Genomic DNA, 12,845 nt, shown 5'->3' on the forward strand with positions numbered 1-12,845 from the left:
TAGTGAAGAACTATTTACTCTGAACTTCTGTACTCGTCAACTTATTGGTCGTGCTGGCATAACCTGTTAGTACAAGGGTGGTTTGAAAAGTTCTCGGAATCACGACGAGAGGTCAGCGCTAGCGCAACGAATTGTTCACGTGATATTCATTGGACTGTTGCCTGTAAACACGTGATCTTTCAGTGCTCTTGGCAGAGAGCTGTGGCAGTGACGTGGCTCTGTTGTTGTTCCCGATTAGTGATTTGAGAAGATGGGAAAAAATCAAGATTCGAGCAGTGATTAAGTACTTCTTAAAGAAAGGTATGAAAGCAAAGAAAATTCATGCCGATTATCAGAATACTCTGGGGGACTCTGCTAGTTCATATTCAAGTGTTGCCAAGTGGACAAATGAGTTTAAATTTGGTCCGGAGAGCTTAGATGAAGTTCCGCGCACTGGTCGGCTAAGATGTGTCACTACTCCAGAAATCGTTGAAAAAGTGCACAAAATGGTCATGGAGGATCGCCGATTGAAAGTGCATGAAATGACTCACACTTGCCAGATGTCATCTGAAAGTGTATATCACATTTTAACAAAGAATTACAAATGAAAAAAATTATCTGCAAGATGGGTGCTGCGACTCTCGACGCTGGATCAAAAACATGTCAAATTACACGAACTAACGTATGAATTGTTGCCGCACCCGACTTATTCACCTGATATGGCTCCGTGAGATTTCCATCTCTTCCGAAAACTGAAAATTTTTCTTGGTGGACGAAGATTCACTTCAAACGAAGAATTGATACCCGTAGTTGATAACTATTTTGCAGGCCAGGAGGAAACTCATTTTCGAGGTGGGACCAAGACACTGGAACAGCATTGGAACAAGTGCATTAATCTACAAGGAGGCTGCATTGAAAAATAAAAAAAAGTTTCATCATCATCATCATTTAAGACTGATTATGCCTTTCAGCGTTCAGTCTGGAGCATAGCCCCCCTTATAAAATTCCTCTATGATCCCCTATTCAGTGCTAACATTGGTGCCCTTCTGATGTTAAGCCTACTTCAGTCATTCTTTACCGAATTCAGGTACCTTCTCCTTGGTCTACCCTGACTTCTCCTACCCTCTACTGCTGAACCCAAGAGTCTCTTGGGTAACCTTGCTTCTCCCATGCGTGTAACATGACCCCACCATCTAAGCCTGTTCACCCTGACTGCTGCATCTATAGAGTTCATTCCTAGTTTTTCTTTGATTTCCTCATTATGGACACCCTCTTGCTATTCTTCCACATCTGCTAGTACCTGCAATCATCCTAGCTACTTTCATATCCGTAACCTCAACCTTATTGATAAGGTAACCTGAACCCACCCAGCTTTCGCTCCCGTGCAACAAAGTTGGTCGAAAGATTGAACGGTGCACAGATAACTTAGTCTTTATTGATTTCCTTCTTGAAGAAGGGAGTAGATCGTAGCCGAGCGCTCACTGCATTAGCTTTGCTACACCTCGCTTCCAGTTCTTTCACTATGTTGCCATCCTGTGAGAATATGCATCCTAAGTACGTGAAACCGTCCACCTGTTCTAACTTTGTTCCTCCTAATTGGCACTCAATCCGTTTATATCTCTTTCCCACTGACATTACTTTCGTTTTGGAGTTGCTAATCTTCATACCATAGTCCTTACATTTCTGATCTAGCTCTGACATATTACTTTGCAAACTTTCAATCGAATTTGCCATCACAACTAAGTCATCCGCATATGCGAGACTGCTTATTTTGTGTTTACATATCTTGATCTCACCCAGCCAGTCTATTGTTTTCAACATATGATCCATAAATAATATGAACAACAGTGGAGACAGGTTGCAGCCTTGTCTTACCCCTGAAACTACTCTGAACCATGAACTCAATTTACTGTCGACTCCAACTGCTGCCTGACTATCTATGTAAAGACCTTTAATTGCTTGCAAAAGTTTGCCTCCTATTCCATAATCTCGTAGAACAGACAATAGCTTCCTCCTAGGAACCGCCTCATATGCCTTTTCTAGATATATAAAGCATAGATACAATTCGCTGTTCTACTCATAACACTTCTCTATTATTTGCCGTAAGCTAAAGATCTGGTCCTGACAACCTCTAAGAGGCCTACACCCACACTGATTTTCATCGAATTTGTCCTCAACTAATACTCGCACTTTCTTTTCAACAATACCTGAGAAGATTTTACCCACACCGCTGATTAAAGAGATACCTCTGTTGTTGTTACTATCTTTTCTGTTTCCATGTTTAAAGATTGGTGTGATTACTGCTTTTGTCCTTTTGTCCAGTCTGATGGAATCTGTCCCGACTCCCATGCCATTAAATTATCCTGTGTAGCCATTTCAGACCTGACATTTCACTGTATTTGATGAGTTCCGGCTTAATTTCATCCACCCCACCTGTATTTGCACTGCAAATGTGATCCTATTTCCATCATCATTCCTATCCCATTGTATCTCGAAATCTGAAACATTACTGATCGTATTTTCACCTACATTGAGCAACTCTTTAAAATATTCCCTTCATCTAGCCAAGCAATCCACAGGATTCACCAGCAGTTTTCCTGACCTGTCAAAAATACTTGTCATTTCCTTCTTACCTCCCTTTCGAAGACTGCTAATTACACTCCAGAATGGTTTTCCAGCAGCTTGACCCATAGTCCCCAACCTGTTTCCAAAGTCTTCCCGAGATTTCTTCTTGGATGCTGCAATTAACTGTTTGGCTTTGTTTCTTTCTTCAACATAACTTTCTCTCTTGGGAATCCAGCCGGATGTTCTCGTTGTTCTCGCACGATATTTCAACAGCGTGCGAGAAAGACGCGAACATCCGGCTGGATTCCCGAATACCCAAGATGTCAACAGATCGCCGGGAAAGCATGAATAATTACATAACTTTCTCTGTCTACCTGAGTTCTAGTATGTAGCCATTTTTGATACGCCCTCTTTTTCCTTTTACAGGCTGCCTTGACTGTGTCATTCCACCAAGATGTTTGCTTCATCCTACCTTTGCACACTACTGTTCCAAGACATCCTTTAGCCACTTCTAGTACTGTGTCCCTGTACTTTGTCCATTCCCTTTCCAATGACTGTAATTGACTACATTCAACTAACTGGTACCTTTCTGAGATCACTGTTATGTACTTGTGCCTAATTTCCTTATCCTGAAGTTTCTCCACTCTTATCCTCCTACATATGGACCTGACCTCCTGCACTTTCGGCCTCACAATCCCAATTTCACTGCAGATTAAATAATGATCAGTGTCATCTCTTCCCAAAACTGAAAATTTTTCTTGGTGGACGAAGATGCATTTCAAGCGAAGAATTGATAGCCAGAGTTTATAACTATTTTGCAGGCCAGGAGGAAACTCATTTTCGAGGTGGGATCAAGGCACTGGAACAGCACTGGACCAAGTGCATTAATCTACAAGTAGGCTACATTGAAAAATTAAAAAAAAGTTTCAGTGATGTAAGTACTTTTTTATCTATACCGTTCCGAGAACTGCTCAAACCAGCCTCGTACTATTGCTATGCGATTTCCCCCACAGAGCGATGGCCGTTCACAACGGAGATTTCCGACCGCCACCGCCGTCTCTTCCCCTAGTGCGCAGTCTGCGCAGGTAAGAGGACTTAACTTGTTTTGTGTGCACTGTACGTCAGGTGCCAATACGATTTAATTTTAAAACAATCTTTTGGGCCCTGTTCCAGGGCAACGCAGCTGCCGCTGGGAATGAGTTGTTTTACTTGCCATGTCCGCGTAGCCAGGTGACGGCAGGTTGAGGAAACCCATGCGCCTGGCAGTGGACGGAGAGCCGGTTGCCCGCGAGAACCGACGTGTCCCTGGGCTCCATCAGCCACTGCGGCGCCACTGAAACACCACACACACGGTTAGATTAGATTAGATTAGTACTTGTTCCATAGATCATGGGTACGACACTTCGTAATGATGTGGAACGTATCAGGTTAATACAAGATACTACATTACACAAAATACTACACGACACTCAATTTTTATTTTTTATTTTTTGTGGAGGTTGGGAAATTGCCCACTTACTATATCCGAAAATTCATCTAATGAGTAGAAGGAGTTGCCATTAAGAAATTCTTTTAATTTCCTTTTAAATGCTATATGGCTATCTGTCAGACTTTTGATGGTATTAGGTAAGTGACCAAAGACTTTAGTGGCAGCATAATTTACCCCCTTCTGAGCCAAAGTTAGATTTAACCTTGAGTAGTGAAGATCATCCTTTCTCCTAGTGTTGTAGCCATGTACACTGCTATTACTTTTGAATTCGTTCGGATTGTTAATAACAAATTTCATAAGCGAATATATATATATATATATTAAAAGAGTGTTCATTGCACAAAAGCGTGTAATCAGAATAATTGCTGGAGCTCATCCAAGATCATCCTGCAGACACTTATTTAAAGAGCTAGATATCTTCACTGTAGTCTCTCTCTCTCTCTCTCTCTCTCTCTCTCTCTCTCTCTCTCTATATATATATATATATATATATATATATATATATATATATATATATATATATATATATGGATGAGCTTCAGCAATTATTCTGATTACACGCTTTTGTGCAATGAACACTCTTTTACTCAATGGTGAGTTACCCCAGAATATGATGTCATACGAAAGCAGAGGATGAAAATAGGCGTGGTAAGCTAATTTACTCAGATGTATATCGCTAAAATTTGCAGTGACCCTAATAGCATAAGTAGCTGAACTCAAACGTTTCAGCAGATTCTCAGTGTGTTTTTTCCACTTCAACCCCTCATCAATGCATACACCTAGAAATTTTTAATATTCCACCTTAGCTGATCGAAGTCTATATTTATTAATGGGGTCATTCCATTTACTGTGTCGAACTGTATATACTGTGTTTTGTCAAAGTCACGCCTTTCCTTAGAGGGCTACACAGCTTTGCTCGCTTACTTATTTATGCGAACCGGTAAAGTGCCACATTTTCATATAGTTGAGGAAATCTAAGGATATGGTTGTTTAAAACTCAGCCGAAAAATGTCAAACACGTAAAGAGATTTTGTTTATGTATAACCTTATATAGCGGAATCTTGCGCATTTTGGAGAGGGTGGGCAATTTCAGATAGCGTGGTTCCTAATTTTGTACAGAGCTATTCCATAAAGAAAATTCGAGATTGCATATTTATAAGAATAGTCTTATTATAAAAAATAGCACAAAAACTAATATTGAGATATTCCAGTTTGATTACAACAGTGATACACCTATAACTACATTGAGACTATCATTTGCAGCTTTCACCTTCGTCCACGTTTTTCAGTCCCAGTTCACAGTCCATGCACCCACCGCATACATCCTAAATACCTTATCCAAACTTCTCCAGATTTATCTTCCCACTGTGGGACAAAACAATACATGCATTCCTCATCTGCGCTATCGTCACCATCTGCTGAGACAAGGAAAACAGAACTCAGCCGGCCGGAGTGGCCGTGCGGTTCTAGGCGCTACAGTCGCAGGTTCGAATCCTGTCTCGGGCATGGATGTGTGTGATGTCCTTAGGTTAGTTAGGTTTAATTAGTTCTAACTTATTGGCGACTGATGACCTCAGAATTTAAGTCGCATAGTGCTCAGAGCCATTTGTTTTTGGAAATAGAACTTTCGGAAATCTCAGCTGATGATAACTAACGTGTTGATTTTCTTCGTCGTCTGCTCATTTTAGCCGCTTTTGTGTTATTCTGGCTGGCTTTTTGAGTGATTTAAAGTTTTCCCTTTTTTGAAGAGTGTTCTTCTAAAATTGCCCATTTGCATTTTAGCTTGTCTTGAGCTGAAGGCAGCAACATCTTTCTGATAAGGTGAGAATGTCAACACTGCTTTCTTTCTCCTTTGTCTTCCACTTGTAGAAGATTGAGTTAAGAATGGCGGTGGGCACATTTGAAATGGTGAAACTGTGTCTGTTGGTAGTTTTCTGCATCTTCGCAGCAGTCATCTTCATTTGTTTTTCTTCTGCACTTGTTTCTTGTTGGAGAAGTCTGCATCATCGAAAACGTTTGGATTGAACGGAATTATTCCGTATATCTTGAAACCAGTTATAGTTGTTTGCGTATTTACGGCTCACACATATGCTTTTCCAAATATTTCCCAAACTTTAGTCATAGTCACAACGTGAAATGGATGGTCGTCAAGCCGGAGATCAATTTCTAGTGAGTAAACCCTTTTGAACGGCCCTCTGAAGCTGACGTCTAGTGGCTGTAGGTTATGGATACTGTGGGGTGGTACGCATACCAGTATTGCTGCCTTTACGTAACCTAAGAGTGCAGGTTTTAGCGCTTGAAGCACTTTGGACGCCTTTAAAAATCCCATTTCTTTATTTCTAATGGCTTCCAGTGCCTTGCTCATATTTTCCTCTGCCCAGCACTTTCTCTTCTTCCCAGCCGTCTCTTGAAAAGAAATAAAAAGCAAAATGTTCAAAGGGGCCCATTGCTGGATGGTCGAAATTAGGCACTCTAGCAGTATCCGAAATGTGCAATGAATTGTTGCATTTGAAAGCTACACACTATATTCATTAAATATGATATATCACTAACAAATAAGACAAATATTAAACTACACACAATACAGCGGTGATATTACACTCAAATGTACGACATCAAGAAAGAAAAAAAATAAAATGCGAGCTAGGAACGCGACTGATCCGCTTGGCTGTTAGCAGGACACTAAAATGTCGGAATTGAGCTAGTTTCCGCATCGGCTGCGCTGTCCACGAAGCAAGTATCCATCTATCCGGAATTAGGCCACCATCCGAAAATAGGACACCTTAACCTACACGAAATGCGAGGGGTGTTCAAGTATTGCCACACTTTTTTTTGAAAACAGTTTGGTTTTATGCACGATTCCATTACACTATATCATTTTCCACTCTTTTGGCTACAAAATACTGTTCTTCTACATAATTTCCGCACAATGTGACGACCTTACGCCACATTACTAGGAGTGCTTGTATGCCCTCACGGTGCCACCCTACTTGTGGACGTCGGAACCAACGTCTTCCTGCAACAAAAGCCTCCCATTTCTTCAGTGCTGCTTTCTGCGGAGTGCTTCCTTCATTGGGCCTAAAAGATGGAAGTCGGAATCTGAGAGGTACGGGCTCCAGGGAAGAAGAGCCCAATGAAGTTTTGTCAGATCCTTTCGGGCGAGCGGACTTGTGTGTGAGGCCTTGCGTCTGCATAGAGGTCTCCTGTTAAGCGGTGAGAAAACGAGCGGGCACACAGCTTTGAGTATCCCAACTTGTGGATAAGTCTGTCAGCACTACCAACAGAGAAGTCCAGTTAAGCAGCGTGAACTGTGATCCGTCGATCATGCCGAACGAGAGTGTCCGCACGTACCAGCACTGCAGGATTCACAGCTGCGCATGGTCAGTCGGCACGCGGGTGATCGGTCAGGTTTGCACGACCTTGTTGCGATGGTGACACAAGCCTCGTCCAACGACTCACCATGCTTTTGTTGACTGCCAGATCTCTGAAGACATTCTGCAAGCACCTATGAATATCTTTGACGCTCTGGTTGTCCGCAATAGAAACTCAATGATGGCGCTCCGCTTGGAAATCACTTCCGTTACAAACTCCATTTTGAACGCCGTGTATAGCCCGCCACCTCTCGTAACTTCATGAAACGATAGGGGAGGAAGCGGGAATATTTCGCAATGTCCCACAACCACTTTCGTTTGTTTTTTTCAACCGAAATTGGCCAAGAAAAAAATGTGTTGCGTTACTTATTGAACGGCCCTCGTGTCAAGTATAACCGTTTAGAAATTCACAACCCCCTATTATGGATAAATTGAAAACAAGGCAGTGAGCACTATGCGGATTCGAAACAAATATTTGTAGCTTTCGATTGCTTTTATGTGTCGTCCTTCGCATCCCATCCCCAACACACTAGCACGGATGAAATGTTAAGGGTACTGTTACCAATCAACCTAGCAAACACTAAACTTGTGGATTTGACACTTAACATCATTGATCTACACCTACTGTATACCTAGCGAAGTACTGTGAATGAATGGAAGTGAGTACTTGCCGTAGTACCACATGTTAGGGTCACGTATTGAGCGCAAAAAGAATGACTGCTAAAATGCCTCTGAACGCACTCTAACAACTAGTATTTTAAAACTACTCTTTGTATAATTATTGTGTCGTAAATTTCATGTATTCGTCACTGATGCAGTTATTTATATTATGAAGTCGGTTAAGTCACTTATTTTGTTAGCAGACAGTTGCCCCATTACACCACGACCCAGGCACTGCCTAGCAGTTTATTCTACTTTTATTCTACTTGTATCATCCTTGATCCTTGAAGGATGTTTGCACTAGCGTATTTTAAAGGAATTCTAACTATAGTACGGTTAAAATTACTTGATAGTTCACACTTCACACGTTGGTTTCCTCCAGTCACATCGTTCCGTGTCACGCAAGAAACCTTTCGCCGTTGACAGACTGCCACAACAATTGGTCTTTTCATCACTGCGAGTTCCCTGTCCAGCTTTCTTTCTAGATGTGTTTGGATCCAGAATCTTATGTCTGTCCCTTTAATTTCGTATTTCATAATACATGATAACCACACCAAAGATAACACGTAAGCAGTGCACACACACACACACACACACACACACACACACACACACAACAACGGCAAAGAAATACGCACGTTTCATACACAGCGGTCGGCCGGTGTGAACGAGCGGTTCTAGGTGCTACAGTCTGGAACCACGCGACCGCTACGGTCGCAGGTTCGAATCCTGCCTCGGGCATGGATGAGTGTGATGTCCTTAGGTTAGTTAGTTCTCAGTTCTATGGGACTGATGACCTCAGAAGTTAAGTCCCATAGTGCTCAGAGCCATTTGAGCCATACACAGCGCTAACGAAACACTGCTGTATCCATCCGCAGAAGATGAGATTCAGCATAACATATACAGTTCTTACAATCACAGAGATCGGCTTACGTTAGAAAGCTTCGCACGACGGTGCGTAAAGCCGAGTTTTAGACAGCTGCAATTCATCGTTGTGACAGGGTCAGTAGAGTCATAAATATAAAAGCTCACACAGTGTCATGGTTAGTGCAGTTGTTAAGCTCCGCATGACATTGCGTGGAGCCGAATTTTAGAAGGGTGCAATTCATTTATGCAACACGGTCAGCAGAGTCATAAATAAACGGTTCACACAGTGTTATGGTTAGTGCAGTTGTTAGCGAACAAACCTGATGTGTAGAAGGCTGTAGGTTCGAATCTTGCCACAAGCACTAAAATATTTTTATTTCTAAATCTAATAAAAATACTTTGATTGTTACGTTTATTCAATTAATTAGTTTAAACGTATTTTTTCATAATACTTGTTGCACATTTTTTATCACTGTTTTGACTGTTTTACTTGTCCTATCATTCCGTTTTTGTATGGAATCTGCCAGTTTCGCCTATAATCTGCAACCCAGTGCCAACAAGGAGTGCTCATCATTTGGTTAGGCGGCAGCTCGTGTAGCCATTGTGCGTGTGAAATCTTATGGAACTTAACTGCTAAGGTCATCAGTCCCAGAGCTTACGCACTACTTAACAACCTAAATTATCCTAAGGACAAGCACACACACCCATGCCCGAGGGAGGACTCGAACCTCCGCCGGGACCAGCCGCACAGTCCATGACTGCAGCGCCTGAGACTGCTCGGCTAATCCAGCGTGTCTATCCATTGTGAGGATAGTTTCAAGTAACCAATGGTAGCTAGAAGTTACTGTTTGCTTTTAGCGTTGAAACTGCAATGTTAGTGTCTTCAGTTTGCTAGTAGGGATTAGCTTTAATCGACGTGAACAAAACGGTCGTAATTTTAGTTCTGCCGCAGATTCTTGACCACTGTTTCCTCGGATATATTACACATCAAGATGTTGAGCTTAGCCTAGGACGTGAGTTTAAATTCAGAACTACAAAACGCGTCGTCTGCCGCAGTTCAGTCACTGGTCACTTCAAATTAGCTGTCGAATTTCTGTCACATCTCGCCGCGGCAGCTTCTAACTTTGTTCGCGTTACATACATATTAACACCATTTGTGAAGTGACCTGCCGAACCGTCAAGTAATTTTAATCGGATTATAGACACCGTATATCCATTTGGCCAAGTTTCTAGTGACTCATTAAATATTTGATAAGCTTTAAACCATATTTTTCTTTCCATATCTACTCCCACTTAATGGTGAAAATGTAACATGCCTTGTATTTCTACTGATACCAGTTGTGTCTTTATATTTTTATACGCTTAGATAGCGACGTAAGACGAGATGCGTTAGGGTCAAGACATCTCAAAGTGTTTAAGTGCTTCTAATGGTCCCTCTACATCTACATCTACATACATACTCCGCAATCCACCATACGGTGCGTGGCGGAGGGTACCTCGTACCACAAGTAGCATATTATCTCCCAATTCCACTCCCAAACAGAACGAGGGAAAAATGACTGCCTATATGCCTCTACACCAGCAGTAATCTCTGTTATCTTTGTGGCCTTTCCGCGAAATGTAAGATGGCGACAATAAAATTGTACTGCAGTCAGCCTCCAATGCTGGTTCTCTAAATTTCCTCAGTAGCGATTCACGAAAAGAACGCCTCCTTTCCTCTAGAGACTCCCACCCGAGTTCCTGAAGCATTTCCGTAACACTCGCGTGATGATCAAACCAACCAGTAACAAATCTAGCAGCCCGCCTCTGCATTGCTTCTATGTCCTCCCACAATCCGACCTGATAGGGATCCCAAACGCTCGAGTAGTACTCAAGAATGCTTGTCCCACTTCATATCACTCTGCAGTGTTGCGCCCAAATATTTAATCGACGTGACAGTGTCAAGCGCTACATTATTAATAAAGTATTCCAACATTACAGGATTATTTTTCCTATTCATCTGCATTAATTTACATTTAGCTATATTTAGAGTTAGTTGCCATTCTTTACACCAATCACAAATCCTGTACAAGTCGTCTTATATCCCCCTCAGTCACTCAACGACGACACCTTCCTGTACACCACAGCATCATCAGCAAACAGCCGCACATTGCTATCCACCCTATCTAAAAGATCATTTATGTAGATAGAAAACAACAGCGGCCCATTGGCTCATTCCGCGTGGGGTAGCCGCGCCTCTAGGCGCCTGGGCACGATTCGCGCGGCTCTCCCCGTCGGATGTTCGAGTACTCCCTCGGGCATGGGTATGTCTGTTGCTCTTAGCGTAAGTTAGTTTAAGTTTGATTAAACAGTGTGTAAGACTAGGGACCGATGACCTCAGCAGTTTAGTCCCATAGGAAGTTACCGCAATTTTTTTCCTTGTCTCACAGTGCTTTTATGCAAATTGTAATTCATAGATGAACTACGCTTTTCCAAAATTCTCCCAATGAATCGAAGTCTACCTGCCACTGATCTTAAGCGTTCGCTCCATTTCATAGAGGTCTGCAATGTCACTTTTAAATAATTAATCGTCGTGCCTGCGCCAAGCAACCCGCCACAAATGCTGTATTCGAACATTACAGGAATGTTTTTCCTATTCGGCTGCATTAATTCACGTTTTTCTACGTTTAGAGGAAGCTACCAGTCAGCATAACTAACAGAAATTCTGACTAAGCCATCCTGTACGGCCGGCCGCGGTGGTCTAGCGGTTCAGGCGCTCTGTCCGGAACCGCGCGACTGCTACGGACGCCGGTTCGAATCCTACCTCGGGCATGGATGTGTGTGATGTCCTTAGGTTAGTTAGGTTTCAGTAGTTCTAAGTTCGAGGGGACTGATGACCTCAGATGTTAAGTCCCATAGTGCTCAGAGCCATTTGAACCAGTTTTGAACCATCCTGTTCGGAATCCTTCTACAGTCACCAAACGACGACACGTTCCAAACTTTTAACAGTCTGCAGTGGGGCTCTGTGTCAAACACTTTCCAAAATCATGAATATGAACTCTGCCTGTTACTCTCCATCCATGGTTCGCGGGATATTGTGTGAGAAAAAGCACAGGATGGTTTGTGGACAGACCGTTCTCTGTCTCAATGTAATTTAATATTTGTACAAGAATTCTACGGCAGATCGATATTAAGAATATTGGTCTGCAATTTTGCGAGTCCTTTCTTTTACTCCTTTTGCATACCCGAGTCACCCTCGTTTTTTTTCAGTTGTTTGGGACTTGGAGCTGGGCAACAGAGTCGCGATTAACTCATACTAATTAAGGGGCCAATGCCCCTTAACACAGAATTGTGACTCCATCCGCCGCCCGGGTGGCCGAGAGGTTCTAGGCGCTACAATCTGGAACCGCGCGACCGCTACGGTCGCAGGTACGAATCCTGCCTCGGGCATAGATATGTGTGATGTCCTTAGGTTAGTTAGGTTAAAGTAGTTCTAAGTTCTGGGGGACTGATGACCTCAGAAGTTAAGTCCCATAGTGCTCAGAGCCATTTGAACTTTTTTTTTTTTTTTTGACACCATCCAGAACTGGAGATTTACTTGTTTATAACTCTTTCAGCTGCTTCTCAATGATCACGATTTCTGTTCATTTCTACTTTTTAGAGGACTTTGTGCGACAGAACGATCAACAAGTTGTGATTCCTGAGTTTCTCCCGGCGTATTTGATAATCAAAATATCCACGGGTGTACTGCCGGTCTATAGTGTCCAAAGGGCACAATATTTCGGCGATCAAACATGTCGCCATCATCAGGTGAACTGACGGACTGAGCTCCTCTGAACGCGCCGGCACGGAACCAGCGATTCGGTTAATCAAGAGTAAATCGAGCAAACGCATAGTTGTGACGACCACGGCGGACAGAGTCATCACACCGACGT

At 42.6% G+C, this 12,845-nt stretch overlaps 1 protein-coding gene across 1 annotated transcript in view; it reads right to left on the reverse strand.

Moving 5' to 3' along the window:
* The window catches only part of LOC126297629 (Down syndrome cell adhesion molecule-like protein Dscam2), a 340,086-nt gene that overhangs the window by 214,308 nt on the left and 112,933 nt on the right, over positions 1–12,845 (reverse strand). The window contains exon 8 of the mRNA XM_049988691.1: positions 3,758–3,877. Within this exon, the coding sequence (XP_049844648.1) occupies positions 3,758–3,877 (120 nt within the window). The remainder of the gene's footprint in view (positions 1–3,757; positions 3,878–12,845) is intronic.

Source organism: Schistocerca gregaria, chromosome 1, assembly GCF_023897955.1.
Source record: "Schistocerca gregaria isolate iqSchGreg1 chromosome 1, iqSchGreg1.2, whole genome shotgun sequence".
In the NCBI taxonomy this organism is placed as follows: Eukaryota; Metazoa; Arthropoda; class Insecta; order Orthoptera; family Acrididae; genus Schistocerca; species Schistocerca gregaria.